The sequence below is a fragment of the Mastigoproctus giganteus genome, chromosome 9 (genome assembly GCF_048544385.1).
Source record: "Mastigoproctus giganteus isolate SK-2022 chromosome 9, ASM4854438v1, whole genome shotgun sequence".
In the NCBI taxonomy this organism is placed as follows: domain Eukaryota; kingdom Metazoa; phylum Arthropoda; class Arachnida; order Uropygi; family Thelyphonidae; genus Mastigoproctus; species Mastigoproctus giganteus.
Window position 1 is genome coordinate 27,114,134 of NC_143583.1, and position 20,060 is coordinate 27,134,193.

The 20,060-nt window shown below is 35.9% G+C and overlaps 1 protein-coding gene across 1 annotated transcript in view; it reads right to left on the reverse strand.

Annotated features, from left to right (window-relative positions):
• The window catches only part of Etfb (Electron transfer flavoprotein beta subunit), a 58,478-nt gene that overhangs the window by 29,432 nt on the left and 8,986 nt on the right, over window positions 1-20,060 (reverse strand). Inside the window, exons 2-3 of the mRNA XM_090382124.1 lie at window positions 16,471-16,629; window positions 1,332-1,490 (exon numbers count right to left, since the gene is read on the reverse strand). Of these exons, the coding sequence (XP_090238250.1) occupies window positions 1,332-1,490; window positions 16,471-16,629 (318 nt within the window). The remainder of the gene's footprint in view (window positions 1-1,331; window positions 1,491-16,470; window positions 16,630-20,060) is intronic.

Consider the following 20,060-nt stretch of genomic DNA (forward strand, 5'->3'; position numbering starts at 1 on the left):
TGTGTCCCCCATGACATATATATATATATATATATATAGTGGTTTTGCCATTTGTTACTGATATGGAGAGGGCTGGATTCAAATCTTGTCACAGATGAATAATTTCTAAAGGCTTCTTTAGTCAGGACTGTAGTTAGCTGACCTCAGGCTGAGAGAGTAAGATTCTTCCATATGAGTTATTTCGGATTTGGATTTTTTTTTTTTTTTTTAGGAGCATTAGCAACTAAGGCCATATTGCTCCGGGATATGCGGTGGTCATTCCCTGACCTTTCCGCATCCTCCGTATTTGGTGGTGACGGGCTTGAACCCCGGTCTAATCAAGAAGCGTGTGCTACGCACTGCTGCTCCTTCCCACCTGGCTACGGAGGCGCCTGAGTTATTCCGGATTTTTCTGACTGCACAATATACAAATCAATACAAATACAAATCAATCCATGAACAGACACAATCACAATGGTGCAATATAGTATGTCACTGATACACCTAAAAACACAACAGCTCCTCCACCTTTGTCCCCCCAGGCACAAAAGAGGAGTTGTTAAACTTTCAAAACATATTACTTTCAAACAAATCAATTTCTTTCCTAAAATGAAGGCCCCAAACTTGTATAAAGTATTTACGGATGACTCTGATTACAGGCAAAAATTCTATATATCCCTGACAGTACCCCATGCAACATCCTTGCAGCCTTACTATACTGCTGAGAGAACTTCATATCAGATATCTCACTTTATTTCAAGTGACATGTTTCATTGTATAAATGATCAAAGTTTTTATTTTAAAATATATATATATTTTTTAAAGTGGTACATTACTTTCTGCAAATACTAAATCTCTTGTTTATTTTAATCTGTTACTAGTAATAAACAGCTTGCATCATTTACATTTTTTAAACTGCAATCCTTGAAAAAATGGGGATTGGTTGTTTTTTAAATTTCAATTGCATGAGTCTGTTAAGCTGAAAAGGTACATGCAATATATTTATAGCATATTACAAAACTTCCTGCATACCAACATCTCCATTTTCAGAAGTGAAACCACCAAAAATATAGCAATTACAGCTTCAATGCTTTCCCAGAAACATGATCTAAGACTTGGTTAAGTTTCAAATATAACCTATATTTGAAACTTAACAGCTAATTTATACATATTGAAATGAAAAGTTTCATTTATAAATATAATATTAAGAAATGGGTTTCTGGCTAAAGTGCAATGCTAAGCATAAAAAAAAAAAAAAAAAAAAAAATGTATGGACTAAACATGAAAGAAAATTACTTTTAGAAATATGATAAATTATTTAAATATATATTTTTTTATTTAAGAACACATACCTGTTTACCTAATAGTATAAGATCAACTTTTTCTTCCTGTGCTAATTTGCCAAGAATTTTTGATATATGTATGGGTTGAACTGTCTGATAATCCTTCTCATCTATTTCTACGTGAATGGCACGATCTGCTCCCATGGCAAGTGCTGTTCTTAAGGATTCCTTTTGTATAACAGAAAATTGTATATTAATTTATTAATACCATTAATTATATCTAAATCACCTAAGAATGTTTATCTACAATTAATAAATTAATCAATTTATATATATATATATATATTATTAATTAATAAATTAATAATTGGCTCATAAAGTAATAGCCCATCCAACAATGGGCTGAATAGTCACAGTATAAAAAGCCAAACAGCTTTGTATGCTAGATAGAGCAGTGATAATTTGCATTTGGTTGTGCAAGTCAAAGTGATAAAGTAGCAGTTATGGAATGTAGTAAAAATATCACGGAGTTTCAAAAGGGCATGATCGTGAGAGCTCACGCATCAGTTGCTTCTATGCTGGAAACAGCACATCTTATCAGTTGCTCACAGCCCACTTGTGGTGTGCAAAGAATAGTGTCTATCAGGTCAAACCACCTCCCGCTGACAACCATAAAGGATTATGCAAGGTAGATATCTGTGGTGAGCGAAGGGTGTAGCACGTTGCACAGGCTCAACAGCAGCTCACTGTGCAACAGTTTACATCACAATAAAACATTGGGAATGCAAGAACAATATCCCAAATGACCATGCGCCACACACTCAGATGTATGGGGTTTCACAGCAGATGTCCAAAGAGACACCTCCTTACTGCTAATCACTGCCAATGGCAAATCTGTGGCACCAACAACACGCTGGTTGGACCTGGAGGACTGGAAACAAGTGTGGTGGTTAGATGAGTCCAAATACCTGATGCGACATGCCAACAGATGCGTGTGTGTGTGATTTGGTTTTTAGGAGCATTAGCAACTAAGGCCATATTGCTCCGGGAAATGTGGTGGTCATTCCCTGACCTTTCCACATCCTCCGTATTTGGTGGTGACGGGCTCGAACCCCAGTCTAATCAAGAAGCGTGTGCTACGCACTGCTGCTCCTTCCCACCTGGCTACGGAGGCGCCCGCCAACAGATGCCTTCATGTGTGATGCAAGCAATGTGAGTCCAAGAACCCATTGTGCATGGTGCCCACTATCCAGTCAGATGGCAGTGGTTGCTTAATGTGGGGAATGTTTTGCTGGCAAGAACTAGGAACCCTGGTGTATATGGGCTAACATTTCAATGGAAGTCTAAGCAGTTCTTAGGCAACTATGTGCACCTTACCATGTTGTGTTTTTTCCTGTACAGAAACAAGATCTTCCAAGATGATAATGTGCCATGCCATCAGCCTGCACTATGCTTGTTTGTTTGTTTGTTTGTTATTTGGTTTTTAGGAGCATTAGCAACTAAGGCCATATTGCTCCGGGATATGTGGTGGTCATTCCCTGACCTTTCCACATCCTCCGTATTTGGTGGTGACGGGCTCGAACCCCAGTCTAATCAAGAAGCGTGTGCTACGCACTGCTGCCCCTTCCCACCTGGCTACGGAGGCGCCCGCCAACAGATGCCTTCATGTGTGATGCAAGCAATGTGAGTCCACGAACCCATTGTGCCCACTATCCAGTCAGATGGCAGTGGTTGCTTAATGTGGGGAATGTTTTGCTGGCAAGAACTAGGAACCCTGGTGTATATGGGCTAACATTTCAATGGAAGTCTAAGCAGTTCTTAGGCAACTATGTGCACCTTACCATGTTGTGTTTTTTCCTGGACAGAAACAAGATCTTCCAAGATGATAATGTGCCATGCCATCCAGCCTGCACTATGCTTGTTTGTTTGTTTGTTTGTTATTTGGTTTTTAGGAGCATTAGCAACTAAGGCCATATTGCTCCGGGATATGTGGTGGTCATTCCCTGACCTTTCCGCATCCTCCGTATTTGGTGGTGACGGGCTCGAACCCCGATCTAATCAAGAAGCATGTGCTACGCACTGCTGCTCCTTCCCACCTGGCTACGGAGGCACCTCGCCTGCACTATGCACGAGTGGTTCAAGGAACACAGTGAAGATATCACCAACCTTGATTGGCATCTAATCGCCTGAACCCAATCCAATTGAACACCTGTGGGATGTTTTGGAAGGGAAATAAGGAGTTTATATATGCAACCATAATCTATTCTGATACTGTGGAAAGCCTTGCAGGCAGCATGGCTGCAGAACCCCATGGACATCTTCAGACATCTAGTGGAGTCAATGCCTAGACAAATAGCAGCTGTTATCCATGTGAACAGTGGCCCAACACAGTATTGGGTAGGTGGTTATAATTCAGTGATCATTCAGCATATGTATGTATGCTATTCTTATAATTTAAAAATAACTTAGATTTAAATAATAAGTGCTGTTTAAAAAATGCTGAAACTTGGCAGAGGCTTTATATGAACTTAATGAACTTATTTTTAAACTCTTCACAGGAACCTATTAACATGTTGACTGCCAAGGCTTATTTGGGTATACGGGTCTCTGATGCCATTTTGAGTTAGGCATGTTAAATTATTCAAAACCCAAATTATAATATATATTCATCACCAAAACTCGTAAAAAAAGCTTTGCAAATTATCTTGTAGTTGCTGTATGTAATAGAAAATTCTTCGCAGCAACCAACTATGAGTTAACTCTTAACTCAAACGTGTTGTAACTTGCAGAATTTGCTGTGCGTAAATCCTCAGTAGTGACACAGACTGTTGTGTATGTTGTATTTAGTACTTTGTTATGCGTTTTTTTTTTTTTTTTTTTTTTTAATGAACCTAAAACAAGGATAAGAAGAGACCGCTATCACTGACTGAAGAAGAGCTTGAGCCCTATGCTAATATGAGTGACTCGGAATTTGAAGAGCTTGACGAGCCATATGGTTCTGGTTCCGACAGTGACAATTATGAACCTTCTGACGATTCAAGTGAGGATAGCAAAGATAAAGCCAGCTCCCAGCCTGAAGATAATCCTAAATCTCTGCAGACAAGTAAGTCAAATAATGACAATATTTGTGAAATGAAATGGCACAAGGTCCTCCAAAATTCATTTTTGAAGAGAACATTGGTTTGTAAATGGACACAACAGAATTCAGTATACAAAAATTGGTAGACCTATATTTTTCAGAAGAGTTTCTTACAAAATTAGTCGAACAAACTAATTTATATGCTTTGTATGAAATTGAAAAATGTGGACAATCACGAAAATCCGCCAGGTCATCAAGATAGAAGGACACTGACATCTCAGAAATGAGTGTTTCTTGGACTTTTGTTACAAATGGGTCCTTGTTCTTTTCTTTCAATAGAGCATTACTGGAGTACAAGTGCATTCTACAATGTAATGTTTTGGCAATCATGAGTCAAAATAGATTCCAGTTGATATTACGATATTTTCACTTCGCAGATAATTCATTATAACATACTGCCAGGCCATACAAAGTAAGACCGATTCTGAATCAGTTCAATAATGTTATACACAATAATTACACACCGAATAAAAACATCTGTATTGATGAGTTGACATGGGAGACTGAATTTCTGCCAGTACTTAAAAATTAAAAAAGCACAAATACGGAATCAAACTTTACGAAATGTGCGAGACCAATGGCCTTGTTTTGAAAATAAAATTTACTCAGGTAAATCAGAAGAAACTGAACAAAATATAGGTCATGCTGCTGAAGTTGTGCTATATTTGCTCGAGGACTACTTAGACAAGGGATATGTATTGTATATGGACAATTTTTAGAATTCCATTGCTCTGATGAAACCGTTGTCTGCTCGAAAAACTTATGTGGAACATTTCGCACCAACAGAAAAGAGAATCCAAAAGATTTGGTGATGCAAAAATTGAAGAAAGGAGAAGGTACATGACAACATTATTATTTGTTATTTGGTTTTTTTTAGGAGCATTAGCAACTAAGGCCATATTGCTCCGGGATATGCGGTGGTCATTCCCTGACCTTTCCGCATCCTCCGTATTTGGTGGTGATGGGCTCGAACCCCGGTCTAATCAAGCGGGTGCTACGCACTGCTGCTCCTTCCCACCTGGCTACGGAGGCACCTTCATGACAACAAAATGTCCTTATTGTAGTATGCAAGTGGAGGGATAAAAGAGAAGTTCTCACTATTTTTAACAAACACATTGAAATGGTCGAGGTATGCAACCATAATGGAAAAATTTTGATAAAACCAACCATAATTCGAGATTACAATAGAGGAATGTCTGGCATAGATTGATCGGATCAAATGCTCTCATATTATTCAGCGCTAAGAAAAACCATCAGATGGCTGGGAAAAAAAAAAATTGCATTATATATTATAGAAATATATATACATAAGCCGAACAGGCTAGCCAGGTGGGTAAAGTGCCTGCCGGGCAACCCAAAGGTCGCGGGTTCGAATCCCGCCTCATTGCAACTGGAGATTTACAGCAAATCAGTGAATTTGCAGGACATTTTGCACCCCTTAAATTTTGCCGCACTGCTTGATTGCCCCTGAAGCTGGACCTGTACCTTTACATACAATTAAAATTTGAATATTTTTGCATCCAATTTTGATCATGATGCCTTGTATTCATTTCATTTTGTTAAATTTTGAATAACTTATTTCTTTTCTTTTTTGTCTCTGAGATTTGATCAGAATTGTAAATATGGAATGTATTTAGTAACAGTATTGGCAAACAATTCAAGAAAAAACTTATAAAGCATCAGCAAAAATTAAGTAATTTTTTTTTTTTTAGTTTTTTTTAGATTTTGCCTGACCTTTCTTTAAATTTATTCAACCTACCCACTTCGACACCACTAGGGCGAAAGCACATTTTCACATCTATCCTGCAACCATCCTTCAATTTAAGTTTATGTTTCCTTATACACCAATGAGCCAAAACATTATGACCACATAACTAATATGATGTTGGTCCTCCACGTGCAGCCAAAACAGCTTGTACCCAGCGAGGCATGGCCGCTACAAGGTTTATAAATGTGTCTTGTGGTATCTGGTACCAACACGTAACCAGCAGATCTTTTAACTCCTGCAAGGTCCATGGTTGAGATGCCGCAGATTGGAGTTGCTGTTCCAACACAAACCACAGATGCTCAATGGGATTAATGTCTGGGGAATTTGGAGGCTAGGGCAATACCTGGAAGTCTTCCTCATGTTCCGCAAATCAGTCTTGAACAATCTGGGTGGTGTAGCATAGTGCATTATCCTGCTGAAAAATTGCACCACCAGAGGGGAAGACTGTTGCCGTGAAGGGTTTACCTGGTCAGCAATGATGTTTAGATAGGTGGTAGACATCAGAGTGCCCAGCATATGGATGACTGGACCCAGGGTAGCCTAGCAGAACATCGCAAAAAGCATGACACTGCCGCCACCGGCTTGTTTTCATTCCATGGTGCATCCAAGCGCCATTACTTCCCCAGGTAAACGATGCACAAGTACCCAGCCGTCCACATTGTGCAACAGAAAACATGATTCATCTGACCAGACGACCTTCTTCCAATCACTCAAGGTCCAGTTTCGATGCTCGCATGCCAATTGTAGGCACTGTCGCCAGTGAACCGTGGTTAGCATGGGCACTCTGAGTGACCTGCGGCTACTCAGCTCCATTTTCAGCAGGGTTCGATGTACTGTGTGTGTTGTGACACATTACTCCCATCACCAGCAATCCAATTACCGGCAAGTTGCGCCACAGTCGCCCTTCTGTTGCCATGTACCACCTGGGAGAGCCTTCGCTCATCTCGAGCATCGATGACCATGGTAATCCAACACATTGGCTAGCGGTTCGTGGCTTTTCCCTCCTTGGACCACTTTCAGTAGGTACTAACCACAGCTGACCGTGAGCATCCCACTAGCCGTGCTGTTTTAGATATGCTCTGACCCAGTCGTCTGGCCATTACAATTTGGCCTTGTCACACTCGCTTAAGTTCGCTGTCTTTCCCATCTGAAGAAAAAGAGTAACACTGATTAACAGAGCTCAGTATCAGGCATTTTTTATATGGTGTCCCGACCCGTGCACGTGCCGTAGTTCACCTGCAGTTGCTTCAATTTGCATAAAAACTCACTGTTCATAATATTTTGGCTCATCGGTGTATGTATTTGTCTGAAAAAAAAAAGTAAGGATACCATTAGCATTTACTTTACTCAAATAATTTAAAGCCTTAAACATCTCAATCAGCTTTCCTTGCAGATTCCTAGTTTCCAAGTGCTACAATTTACAGAACTAAACTCTTTTATAGTAAAAATACTCTTCTGTGTCCTTGGATAATCTTGGTTCTCTTCTCTGCCTCCAACAAACAGTTCCCCACCCTTTTTAAAATAAGGCTTTCAGACTTGTATGCAGTACTCAAGGCACAGCCTAACCACTGCTTTATATAATTGGATAATCACCTTTTCTCTTGCGAGAAAAATTCCCATTTTCATTTGACAGAACCCCATGAACTGGCCTAGCAGCTTGTCTACACTGCTCAGAGAATTTCACATTAACTGTACAATTACCCCAAGGTCTCTTTTGTTCTCCACCACCTTGAAGTACATTAAATAATGAAATACTCCTAGCCTACATTGTAAATGGATCTCCAGTCAAGTAGGAACTAAACAAAACCTACACAAAAATACCAATAAACAGCAGATTCTTTGTGGAGCTCTTTTTTTAACTCTTGTTGATGTAATGCTCTACATACAGTATACACACACTGCTGTTGTACATTCCCAAAACTCTATTATGATCATCAGCAATTTTGGGCACAATTTTCCCAGATAACATCAACTCTTCAGAGCTCTCTGGCTGTCAAAACAGCCTCTCTTGTCAACATTCAGCTATGGCATGTCCAATTGCCTTCCACTTAACTAGTGTTCTAGACAGGTTTTCAAACGCCCCAAACTCCACTATACACTGAGACTTTATTACATCTACTCCTACCATGCTGCATACAATCACAACTTGTTTTTATACGGCATGTCAACTGTAAATGTAACTTGTCTTCTGCAGTTTCTGCACTTTTATCTGGGGTGATTTGGTAAGCTTTATAAATTGGTATAACCAACTAATTTGCATAAGATGTGTTTTTTCATTAGTGTCCCAATTCTCACAGTAAAAGTGCATATATTTCTGCTAGGATTATGAAATGAATTGTTAATTATGGAGTGTGCGTGTGCACGCGCACACGCACACACACACACAACATTCTTAACACCACACATTGTAATAACTAGTCACTATGTACTTGTAAAGTGCCTAAAAACATATACAAAGAACTTGAGATTAAAGAAAGATTGAAGCTTAAAGAATACAGCACAAAACCTGCAAACATGTTACAAAGTTTATTACAATCAATAAATGAATATTTGAAGAAGCAGAGCTAATTCTTGCTTCAGAGTATATATAAAAGACTGTGCAATGATATACAGCTGTATTCTCATAAGCTAAAAGAGCTACAAGCTGTATAAAAAAATTACCAGAAAATCTGCTAGAAATTAATATCTTTATACAACACAGAGATAAACTTTTCAATGGGCTACACTGGGAAAATCTTATCCAGCCAATGGTCACAAAAGTACTATAAAATATGGATACATACTGACCATAAAATCTATTCCTATATTAAAATTGTAAACATTGAAGACTTTTCGCACATACCTACTTTGCACAATGTAAACTCTCGTTTAACAAAAATTCTCTAAACAATCTCAAAGAGAACTTTTGTTAAAAACGCATTTCTTTTTAAGAATACTAGATATGGTTTTTTTTTTTTTTTTTTTTTTTGATTTGGTAGTTGTTGGCGCATCGGCTTCTGTGACCATATTGCACCTCCCAAAGTTTTTGCAGTACTTTGATCCAAGCCCGAGGCGGGAATCGAACCCGCGACCTTTGGGTCGCCGGGCAGGTACTTTACCCACTCGGCTAGCCCGGTCGGCTACTAGATATGGCAAACTGCAAAAGGTCAGATTGATCTTTAAAAAAAAAAATTAGGATAATTATATTATAAAATTCATGTCCTGTTTATTTAAACCAGTCTACCACACCAGCAGCTTATTTAGTACCTTAATGCAACTTCTATGAAACAGAAATCTTTGGGGCAGGAGAGCTACAATAAATTAACTAAATTTAGTGGATGGCTCATTTATTTCTACATCCCTATTTTCAGAACTGCCATTTTTATCTTTCAAAAGTTTCAAACTTGCTTTTCGTAAAAACAGTAGAAATGAAGGTTGAGTCATATGTCACTTTACTAAGAAATCATTTTTACAACTTAAATCTTGAAGTCCAATTTCATGCCCATATTACTATTAATATTATATTATACAAGGTTATGACATTTAAGCTCAAATTGTTGAAACAGTTCCCAATAATTTACTTCTCGGTAAATTGCATCACCATCACTTCTCCATAAACTTGCATATGGCTCACCTTGTGCATTCTTTGTTACATTTAGATATATCCTGTGCATTGTAACACATTGTCTGCCTGGATAAACTGCCCAGGTTGCATTCCTGCATTCACTTACTGTTTGAAACTACTTCACTGGGTATTGTTGCCATTGTTAGTCATAGCTCTTTCACAGTAAGTGGGAAGGGGAGGCAGGGGAAGATAGCAAAAAGCAAGTTCTTATAATCTGTGGTGAATTTTATGAGTTTTATAAACAGCCATTTGAAGTAAGCCTGAAAAAAATAACTAAATAACCAAGTTCAAGCTAAAATGATCAATAATGCAAATAATAACATAAGTCATGCAGAAAAATGAAAATTATCAATTCACAAGAATGCATTCAACACTAGAAGATAAACAGGAAAGTCTTGGTGAAGTACAGAACAATGTGTTTTCAGAGGTCCAAAATACAATAAATCCAAAATTAATAAGAACCTTACAGAATGTTAGAAAAATGCACAATGAAAGTTGTACAATATCTTGCAATATACTTCAAATAATGTTATACTTTCTGGAATCTGTTATGGTCTTCTTTACTTCATTTGAAGTAAAGAAGAGCATAACAGATTCCAAAATCAAAGCTAACAATGAGTGGATTAAAGTTTATACATGTGTATAAATTATCAGAATTCTACCTCGCCCTAGATAGGATTAAATTATTAAAAGGATTAAAATAAAAGCTTGTTCTTGCATAATTATTTTTTTTTGTAAATCAACAGGGATTACCTTTATTTTAGATATAGGATGCTTCTTTTCCAACTCTCCTAGTCCAACTCGCTAATAATTCTTGAGGATGGCGATATCTATTTTGTAAAGCAGGTGGGACATCCCCACTGTCAGAACTGTAGTGTTCAGATCGTTCTGACAGTGGGGAAGATGTCCCACCTGCTTTACAAAATAGATATCGCCATCCTCAAGAATTATTAGCGAGTTGGACTAGGAGAGTTGGAAAAGAAGCGTCCTATATCTAAAATAAAGGTAATCCCTGTTGATTTATAATATAATAGAATATAGGAATTATTGGGCACTTAATAGCTCTCAATTATCAAATAATTATTTTTGTATATAATTTCCAATAATAAGTTTTTAAAAAATCATATGACAATGTCATATCCCACTGCAACTTTTTGGTAAAGGGTAGGAAAGGGGGAAAAATTCAAGAACTATTTTATGATATATAATACTGATATATATATATATATATATATATATATATATATATATATATATATATATATATATATATATATTTTTTTTTTTTTTTTTTTACAACTGATACAGTAGAACCTCAAAAATTCAGAACTCTCATGGTTCTGTTGTCACATCCACTCTTAAATTATATACAGTTATAAGAACTTGGTTGTATATAATTTGGCTACTATCAAACTGCTTCCCCAAACAATGTTTCCCAATCTAAGCCTTAAATTAAAAAAGTTTCATTAAAATATTTATGTGACACAGTTTGACTGACTGACTGACATTAGCTGTTAACCACTGTTCTTGGCTGACAGATAACAGTCAGTCTTTCATGGCAACCAATGAATGACATACCCCAAAAAATTTGATTACGAACATGACACATGAGTCCTCACAGCACAAGTTTGATTGATATTGGCAAGCACACTGATATAGGAGACAAACTTAATGATAAGTTACATATGCTGTCATCATTTGGCAACTTCAATGTAAATGCATTGTGGATTGTGGGCTCATCATTTCCAAATTTCTCTAACTTGTCAATGCAATGAAATTATTGCTACACTGAGGTAAAGATAATTTGCTAAGGTATTATGGATAGATAAAATTACAGCTAGGCTGAAGAAGATACACTTACTTGCTTGGAAGTGTAATGTTCAATTAAAAAAAAAATCTGTACCAGGTACATAATGTGTCCTGCTGCTAGCATATTTAATGTGTTTTACATTTAAAAGTCACCAGCAGACATTAAAAACGTTTTAATTTTCAGATATTAATAAAATTCATGGATAATAATATAACAATGTTTATATTTTATTAATAATAATTACATATCGGTTACTGAGAGTACTGTTCTGTGATGACTAAAGTAGGATATATAATTTTTACATTAAAGAGATTTTAGTTCACGACTAAATACACCATCTATAGTTGTTGCATTACGTGTAGTATTTATCGAAAGATCTGATGACATGTCCAAGTTGAAGAATATTTTCATAAATGTGCAGAACTCTTTTCCAACCTCAGAGTTTAATTGTAAAAAAAAAAATTACATTCAATCTGAAAACACCAGGTGACATGAAACCAGATGCGTTTTCGAATTAACGCATTTCCCAGTTTCCGAAAGTTTTTTTGTATCTTAAAACCTTAATATTTGTTTCTAAATTCCTTAGCTTTCCAACGATATGCTATATGTCCACATTATCCCGTTTATCACTTGAGAAAATTTCCTTGATCACATGTTCATATTTTCCACTATCCTGGAAAAACTACTGCAATTTTCAGAGATTTGAAAGTTTTTCCTTTAGTATAGAGCTAAGATGAAGCTCCGAGAAAAATTTCATTACATTTGGTCCAGTAGAAAATAAAATTACTGTTGCCATCATAGTATGATTGCAACAATACAAGTTACAATAATTCGCTTCTGGCAAAAGCTGAAGATGACGTCACTTCCGTAATGCTTTTCGCATGACGGTTTTTCATTACAAAATTTTTGGAATGCCAGTAAAAACAAAGAACCTTATTTAGTTTGTCTTATATCTATTTTCTTTTGTGGTTGGTTTATTGTGTCATTTTAGTGATATTTCACATTTTTTTTTGGCCTCAGCATTATATTTCAAATTGGCACCGGTCTAAATTTATTTTTTATTGGCTTATAATTTTGGGTAATTTGCCCTATACTTAATATTTTTCTAAAATATATTTCGACCACATATCTTCCATTTCCACTTTTATTTTTGTTTTATTTGTTTCTTCACCCATTTTCTGCTTTATATATATATATATATATATATATATATATATATATATATATATATATATATTGGTATTAGGCGAAGGATTGTTTATGAATTTTGATGTTGTAGATTGTTTACTGAGATCAGCACCGATTAATGCCATCTAAGTGTAAGATTGTGCATCACATTGGTCTGTATTGATAAGTACTAAATATGATGGAAAAAATATCAGTTTAGTAAGGAGTTTGAATGATAGTTTGAATTAGCAGTTTGAATTATATACGGTGCAATATGTGGACGCCATGTGCATCAAGCACCCAAGTAACATGCATAGGCCAACGCTGGCACTGTGGCAAAACATAGAAATACAATATGTAATATATAATACCATATATGTAATACCATATATATAATACAATATATAATAAAAGGTGAGAGTAAAACAAAAGATAAAACGTAGAGCAGAAAGATGAAAGCAGTAATGGAAGTAATATATGATAGAGCAAACTATAAGACAGAGAAAAATATATAAAATAATGAGGCAAAATTGTATAACAATACAGAGGCAAAATTATAAAGCAATGAGGTAAATTTTAAAAAAGGGGTCAATTATGGGTATGTAGATACATTAAAAGGGACTTTGTCAAGGGCTAACCCTCTCAATGTATCAGCCCATAATTAACGTAGCTATCTGTTTTTGTAGTCAACTGCCAGAAATACTAGGTGAGAATATACGTAGGATGGTAAAAAGGTAATAATATAGCACAGGCGTAGGTCCGTTGATATATCCGCAGCTATATATATATATATATATACATATGCTATGTGTTGTTGGATTCACGGTCACTTTATAATTTTTCCTTTCCTTTTTTCTTCTTTCTCCTAACATTATTTTTACAATTTTATATATACATTTTTGTATATAATGTCTACTGAATAAAAAATTATTTCAGTCTTTTATTTTTTGTAGATTTTCTTAACCATCCAGCAAATACAGTAGACTCTCGATTTTCAGGGATAGAGGGTAAAAAACAAATCCCAGATAATCGATTTCCCGGTTAATCCAAAAATACAGACGTCCCCGACACACGTAAGAGATAGGTTCCAGGACTTCTTACTTTGCAGAGTTTTACGTAACTCGGGAATGACTAGTAACATATTGCTACTATATTATTATTGACAAATCTGAATTCAGCGTGATACTTGTTAATGTTTGACCATTTTCATACATCTTTATTATTTTAATTTTCTGATCCAAATTGATCGCTTTCCTTTTGTTGGTAGATTTACTAGTAGCACTGTCACTTATTCTCTTAGTGGGCACCATGATAACAGTCAAAATGAAACTTTCTGTAAAGAACTTCACAGGGTTAAGGCAAAAACTCACTATTATCATCCCGTGCAAGCCCACATTTTATTAATGCACATTTCTGGAGGTCAACAATTTGCACTTTCTGTTTTATTGGGCGTTTCTGTTAGTGCAATCTATTATAAACAGGTAGTAAACTCGATCTTATTGCATTTGCGATAATACCAATAGCTGGAATTCTGTGGGTTTTTACGTTACTATGGTGAAGTGTCTGTCCCCTTCACTGAAATCTTCAGTCATATAAAAAAAACTCATAAATAATTGTACGAATCTTCTCTTTATTTCCTATTTTTTTTGTTTGTTACTCCGAACTCACTTGTGCGTGTTGTGATCATTGTTATTGATTGCTTATTATTTTTTCTTTTGTTTTAAATTTTACAATCCTAAAAAAAAAATAATTTATGTAAATCCGTAGTTGCGCAAGTCAGGGACTTACTGTATTGAAAAATGTTCAGCAACCTACGTAAAAAATATGGCTATAGATAAAAAACCATGTACTACTCGTGTCTCCAATACGATGCTTCCCTTTATTTTTTACAATGTCTCGTATGGTTTGGCCACCAACAACATTATAATGGTTCATTAGAGATTTAACAGAGGTCCCGTTTTCAAACTTTTGAATAATTTCCAGTCTTTGTTTAAATGAAAGCGCAACTCTTTTGCGTTCACCCATCATTTTTGTGATTTCTAAACAAAAAAAAAATATATATATATATTATATTAAAAAAATTTTACATCCCTGACATAAATAACGAAACAAAACTTGTCCTTTTGCGGTGCGACGGAACACAACAATCAACGTAACGCACTAAAACAAACTAAACATTTGGTTGTTTTTTGTTTTTTTTTTTGAGTGGGTGTTGCAAGATAATAAGGCACATTAATCTTCCAATGATACCTTAGAATGCCACTTCTTGTCGCTTATTTACGACTTGCAAAATATCTGTTTATACATATTCTAGGTATTACTTGAATTTTATGATTTCTGGTTGTTTTTTTTTTTTTTTTTTTATTAATTTGGAGTCTTGAAGTGCCCCAGTTAATCCGCTTCCTGGTTAATCCGATCCCGGTAAATCGAGAGTTTGCTGTATGTCAAAATAAATTAAAAATGTCCATTAGAGAGATGTTAATATGAATTATATTTGTTCAGTACATGATTGCCTTTCAATCTGCATAACTGGAAAATATGACCATTAAAAATATATATATTCTGCACAGCATGCACAGAATGCATGCCCACAAGAAGATCAAAAAAATAAAAAAAAAAAAACATTTGTTTTAAAAATGCTAAATGACAAATACTCTATAATTTTTAGTGTTTCTCACCAACCATTGAAGTAAAAACGAAAACCAAAATCTTAAAAAGTTTATAATTAAGAGTTACTTTTTAAGTTACTTTTTAAGAGTTACTTTTTAAAAAAGTTTAAAAAGTAACTCTTACAAATTTTTAACACAATTTTCATTTATTCTTGCCTTTATTCAAAAAATACAGGATGTCCATAAATTATTGACCACAACACAAATTATTATATAATAGGAACTACATCAGATATCTGCAAACAGTTTTTTTTTTCAATGAAAAAAAAACTCCAAGTTAATAAGTTACCACATGGGCACCATTTGTATCATGTAGGTTGTTGCTGTTATTTGGTTTTTAGGAGCATTAGCAACTAAGGCCATATTGCTCCGGGAATATGCAGTGGTCATTCCCTGACCTTTCCGCACCTCCGTATTTGGTAGTGACGGACTCGAACCCCGGTCTAATCAAGAAGCGTGTGCTACGCGCTGCTGCTCCTTCCCACCTGGCTACGGAGGTGGCGTATCATGTAGGATTTCCAAACAGTTTACAATTTCATGCCAAGTGTTCTCCTAGCATTTCAGGTGCCATGGAGGCAATTGCATCAGTGATTCACTTACTAAGTTCATCCAGATTTGCAGCGGGCATACCCTTGCTAGCAGGAATAAGGAAGTGAAATTCCCCTTGTATAAGGCAGTGGCCACATGGGCCATTTTGACACCTACACGATGCTATAAAACACTCTCTGAGCAGCTCTTTCAATTGACATAAACAATATTCACATATCAGTTCTAATCTGCACTTAATCATTTGTAACATGGTCAATAATTTATGGACACCCTGTATATAGAGCCTCATGCTGAGTATACCACAACCTTCTTCCAAACAATGACTACAGTTTTTGTTATAATGTTAAAATAAATATCACAAGATGCACAATTTTTTTAAACTATTTATTGCCTTTAAATATGTTCCATTCAAAATAATGAATGGAGCACGAAGTACACCACATGCCTGTTCATGTGCATGCCTGCTGGCAAGTCACTGAGCACTTCACAATACTGCACTTACCTGACAAGAAGGTGGCCCACAAGAGACTGCAATTATTTCATTCACTATTTTTTTCTCTTTAAGCCGCACTGCTTCTTCAACTGCAATTTCATCAAAAGGGTTTAAACTATGCTTAACACCCTCCGTTACAACACCTGTTTTATCTGGTTTAACTCTAATCTGAAAGAAAAATCTCACATTTAATTTTTGGAATTGAAAGCAAATTACTAAATAAATGCTCAAGGATGCATATTTTATACCACATGTATAAAATATGCATTCTCAAATACTAATATACAGGGCATTCGGAAATGAGAAATTCATCAAAAGATAATAAGGTATAACAAAGCAACAATGCATAGAGTCTTTTCCTAGACCTTCATGATTTGGTATACACATGCATTGGTTGGCTGAAGTGTGATGAAACGTCACCTCTGGTGTGATGACACCAGAGGGACGTATCTAAAATGTTTGTGATCTGATAGAGGTGTATAAAGCCTTGAATGGTTTGAGCATGCTCAATGCTGATGGGATTCTGCCTCTTGCTCAGAATAATCACCTGAGAGGGCATAAATTCAAATTGAGGAAAGACAGATGTAGGATAGATGTGTGGAAATTTGCCTTTAGCCAGCGGGTAGTTGGTTGGTGGGACAGACTTTCATCCCTTGTTGTGGAAGTTGATAGCGTAAATAAATTTAAGGCTCAGCTGGACAGGTATTTCGAACGAACAGAGGGAAAAAGTGGAAGTTTTTTTTTTTTTTTTGGCTGATGCTGCATAAGCTTGCTTTCTTGCATCATATGCCTCTACTAATGCTATGCAACCAAGGAGTAATGAGTAACAGCAGAAATTTTATTGTTGTAATACTCACTAGTTGCATTACACATCAGATGTGCTGAAATATATGAAATTTTAACTGATTATCCAGACAGTAAAAATTCAGTCATATATATAAGGAATTAACTTTCTGGTAGCACATACTACTAAAATGTGTGCAACCAATTAATGGTGGGTGATAAAGTGGAAATATAATGGTTAACAAGATTCCGAAATCTACGATAACGTTGAATACATTTTAAAACATTAATTTTTCTACAGTCCTAAAAATAATTTATGTACAAAGTCAACACCTGAAAGGTCTGCAAACTGAAATTAGTATAAATAACATCACAGGAAAGTACACATTAATGTGACTATGTGACGAATGTTGATTTTTTTTTAACTAGGTTTTCAAAAATTCCATGCTGATTTAAGAGTGAAAAATTGGTTTTGAGTGGAGTCAAAAACAAAGCAAAAAAAGGGGATGAAAATTATCCCATGAGACTAATTACACATTAAGGTCATTAAACTATCCAAATCCCCCAGATCAAGCATTAAGTAACGTCTTCCAGAATATGTTAGAACAGAGAATTTTCATAATTTGGAGGAGGAAAACTGGACACTATTTTCCAACTGTAATCTGTTTTGGCCTAAGATGACGCCACTGAAAAAGGCACAGGGTCTCTGCACCCAATAAATGGTACAATGTATTAATATGAATTATCTCCGTACATAGCATATCAGCTTGATTTTGTTTTTTTTGCCAGTATAACCAAAATATAAATTTAAAATATGTATTTATATATATTCTAAAGAAAAAAAATTCCAAGTTATCACTTGGAATTTTTGATCAGTACAAAATAAAAAAAAATAAACTTAGTGATTTTAGCTGCCTTCTAAAAATTTTGTTGGTTTTAATTGGCAATGGGACTGATGCTCTCATTGGGCATTTCTCCTCCAAGTTTTGAATATGCATTCATATTTTGCCTAACTCTTCAACTACTTTTCAACAGTTTTCCAGGTCTATTTCTGAAAACAGACCTCTTAAACTGCAATGTTGACAGTGAACTGGACACACTTTATTCTGCCAAGGTAAAAATGAAATAAATGATCATGACAGTAATGTCACTTTTACATATGGATGGATATATAAGGCGCCTCAGTAGCTAGGTTGGCAGGAGCAGCAGTGCATAGCACACACTTCTTGATTAGACCGTGGTTCGAGCCCGTGACAACCAAATACAGAGGATGCGGAAAGGTCAGGGAATGACCACTGCATATCCCTGGAGCAATATGGCCTTAGTTGCTAATGCTCCTAAAAACCAAATAACAACAACATGGATATATAAATAAAATTTAGGAGGGAAAAAGCTTAATGCTAATTGTGTGAGTTCTTCCAAAAAAATGTATAGATTCAGATCTATATAACATTAAATGCTATTAATACCACTGAATTATTTTTTGTATTTATTGAATTATTTTATGTCAGAATATATTTCAAACTCCAAGAAGGAGATAAATGATCACAGAGAAATGTGGAAGAAGAATGGAAGTCAAACATAAAAAAGGCATCCGGGGTGGATGAGATCTATCCAATCATATTAACAGAGGCAGCAAAGGAAGTAAGCAAGCCTTTAGCCATAATTATGAGAGCATCCTTGGATTCAGGGGACATCCCTACAGACTGGAGATGTGCAAATGTATCCCCAACTCATAAAGGGGGATCAAAAGTGCCATGAGTAATTACAGAGCTGTTAGCTTAACATCTGTTCCCAGGAAAATAATGGACTCACTGGTTAAAGAAGTGATGCAGAACCATCTGAACAAAAATTCAATTATACTGCAGTCACAACATGGATTTGTTAAGGGGCAGTTTTGTCTAACCAATTCGACAAGTTACTATGATGCAGTGAACAAGGAGCTGGATGCAAAAAATAATACTGATATCATATACTTCGATTTCAGGAAGGCTTTTGATACTGTTACACATTAGCATTAGTAAAGGCACATGATGCAAGAAACCAAGCTTATAGAGCATCACCAAAAAAAAATCAAATTTCACCCATCCACTTGATCCAAATGTTTGTCTAATTCTGCCTTGAATTTATTTAAGCTATCAACTTCTACAACGACAGATGGAAGTTTGTTCCAGCAATCAACCACACGCTGGTTAAAGGCAAACTTCTGCACATCTATCCTACAACTGTCTTTCCTCACTTGGAATTTATGCCCTCTCAGGCAATTATTCTGAGGAAGAGGAAGAATCCCATCAGCATTGAGCATGCTCAAACCATTCAAGGTTTTGTACCCTTCAATCAGATCACCTCGCAGATGCCTAGTCTCGAGATACTGTAATTTGCAAAATTTAAGCCTTTCTTCGTAAGAGCAACCCTTTGTTCCATTCACTAATATTGTTGCCCTTCTCTGCACTTGTTCCAGCAGCTCTACATTCTTCCTAAAATGAGGCCTCCGACCTGTATACAGTACTCAAGGTGTGGTCTGACCATCACCTTATACAAGGGGATAATCACCTCGTTATCCCTGCTACAAAAATTCCTGTATATCATTGACAAGACACAATGAGCTACTCTTGCAGACTGTCTGCACTACTCAGAAAACTTCATATCTGCCTGCACAGTTACATCCCAGGTCCTTTTCATTTTCTACCACTGTAAATGTAGTACCACAGAGTTGATACATTACTCTGGGGTTACTGCTTCCCATATACAGTACTTTACATTTGTCACTGTTAAACTTCAGTTTCCACATCTCAGCCCATCTGCTCAACTTTTCT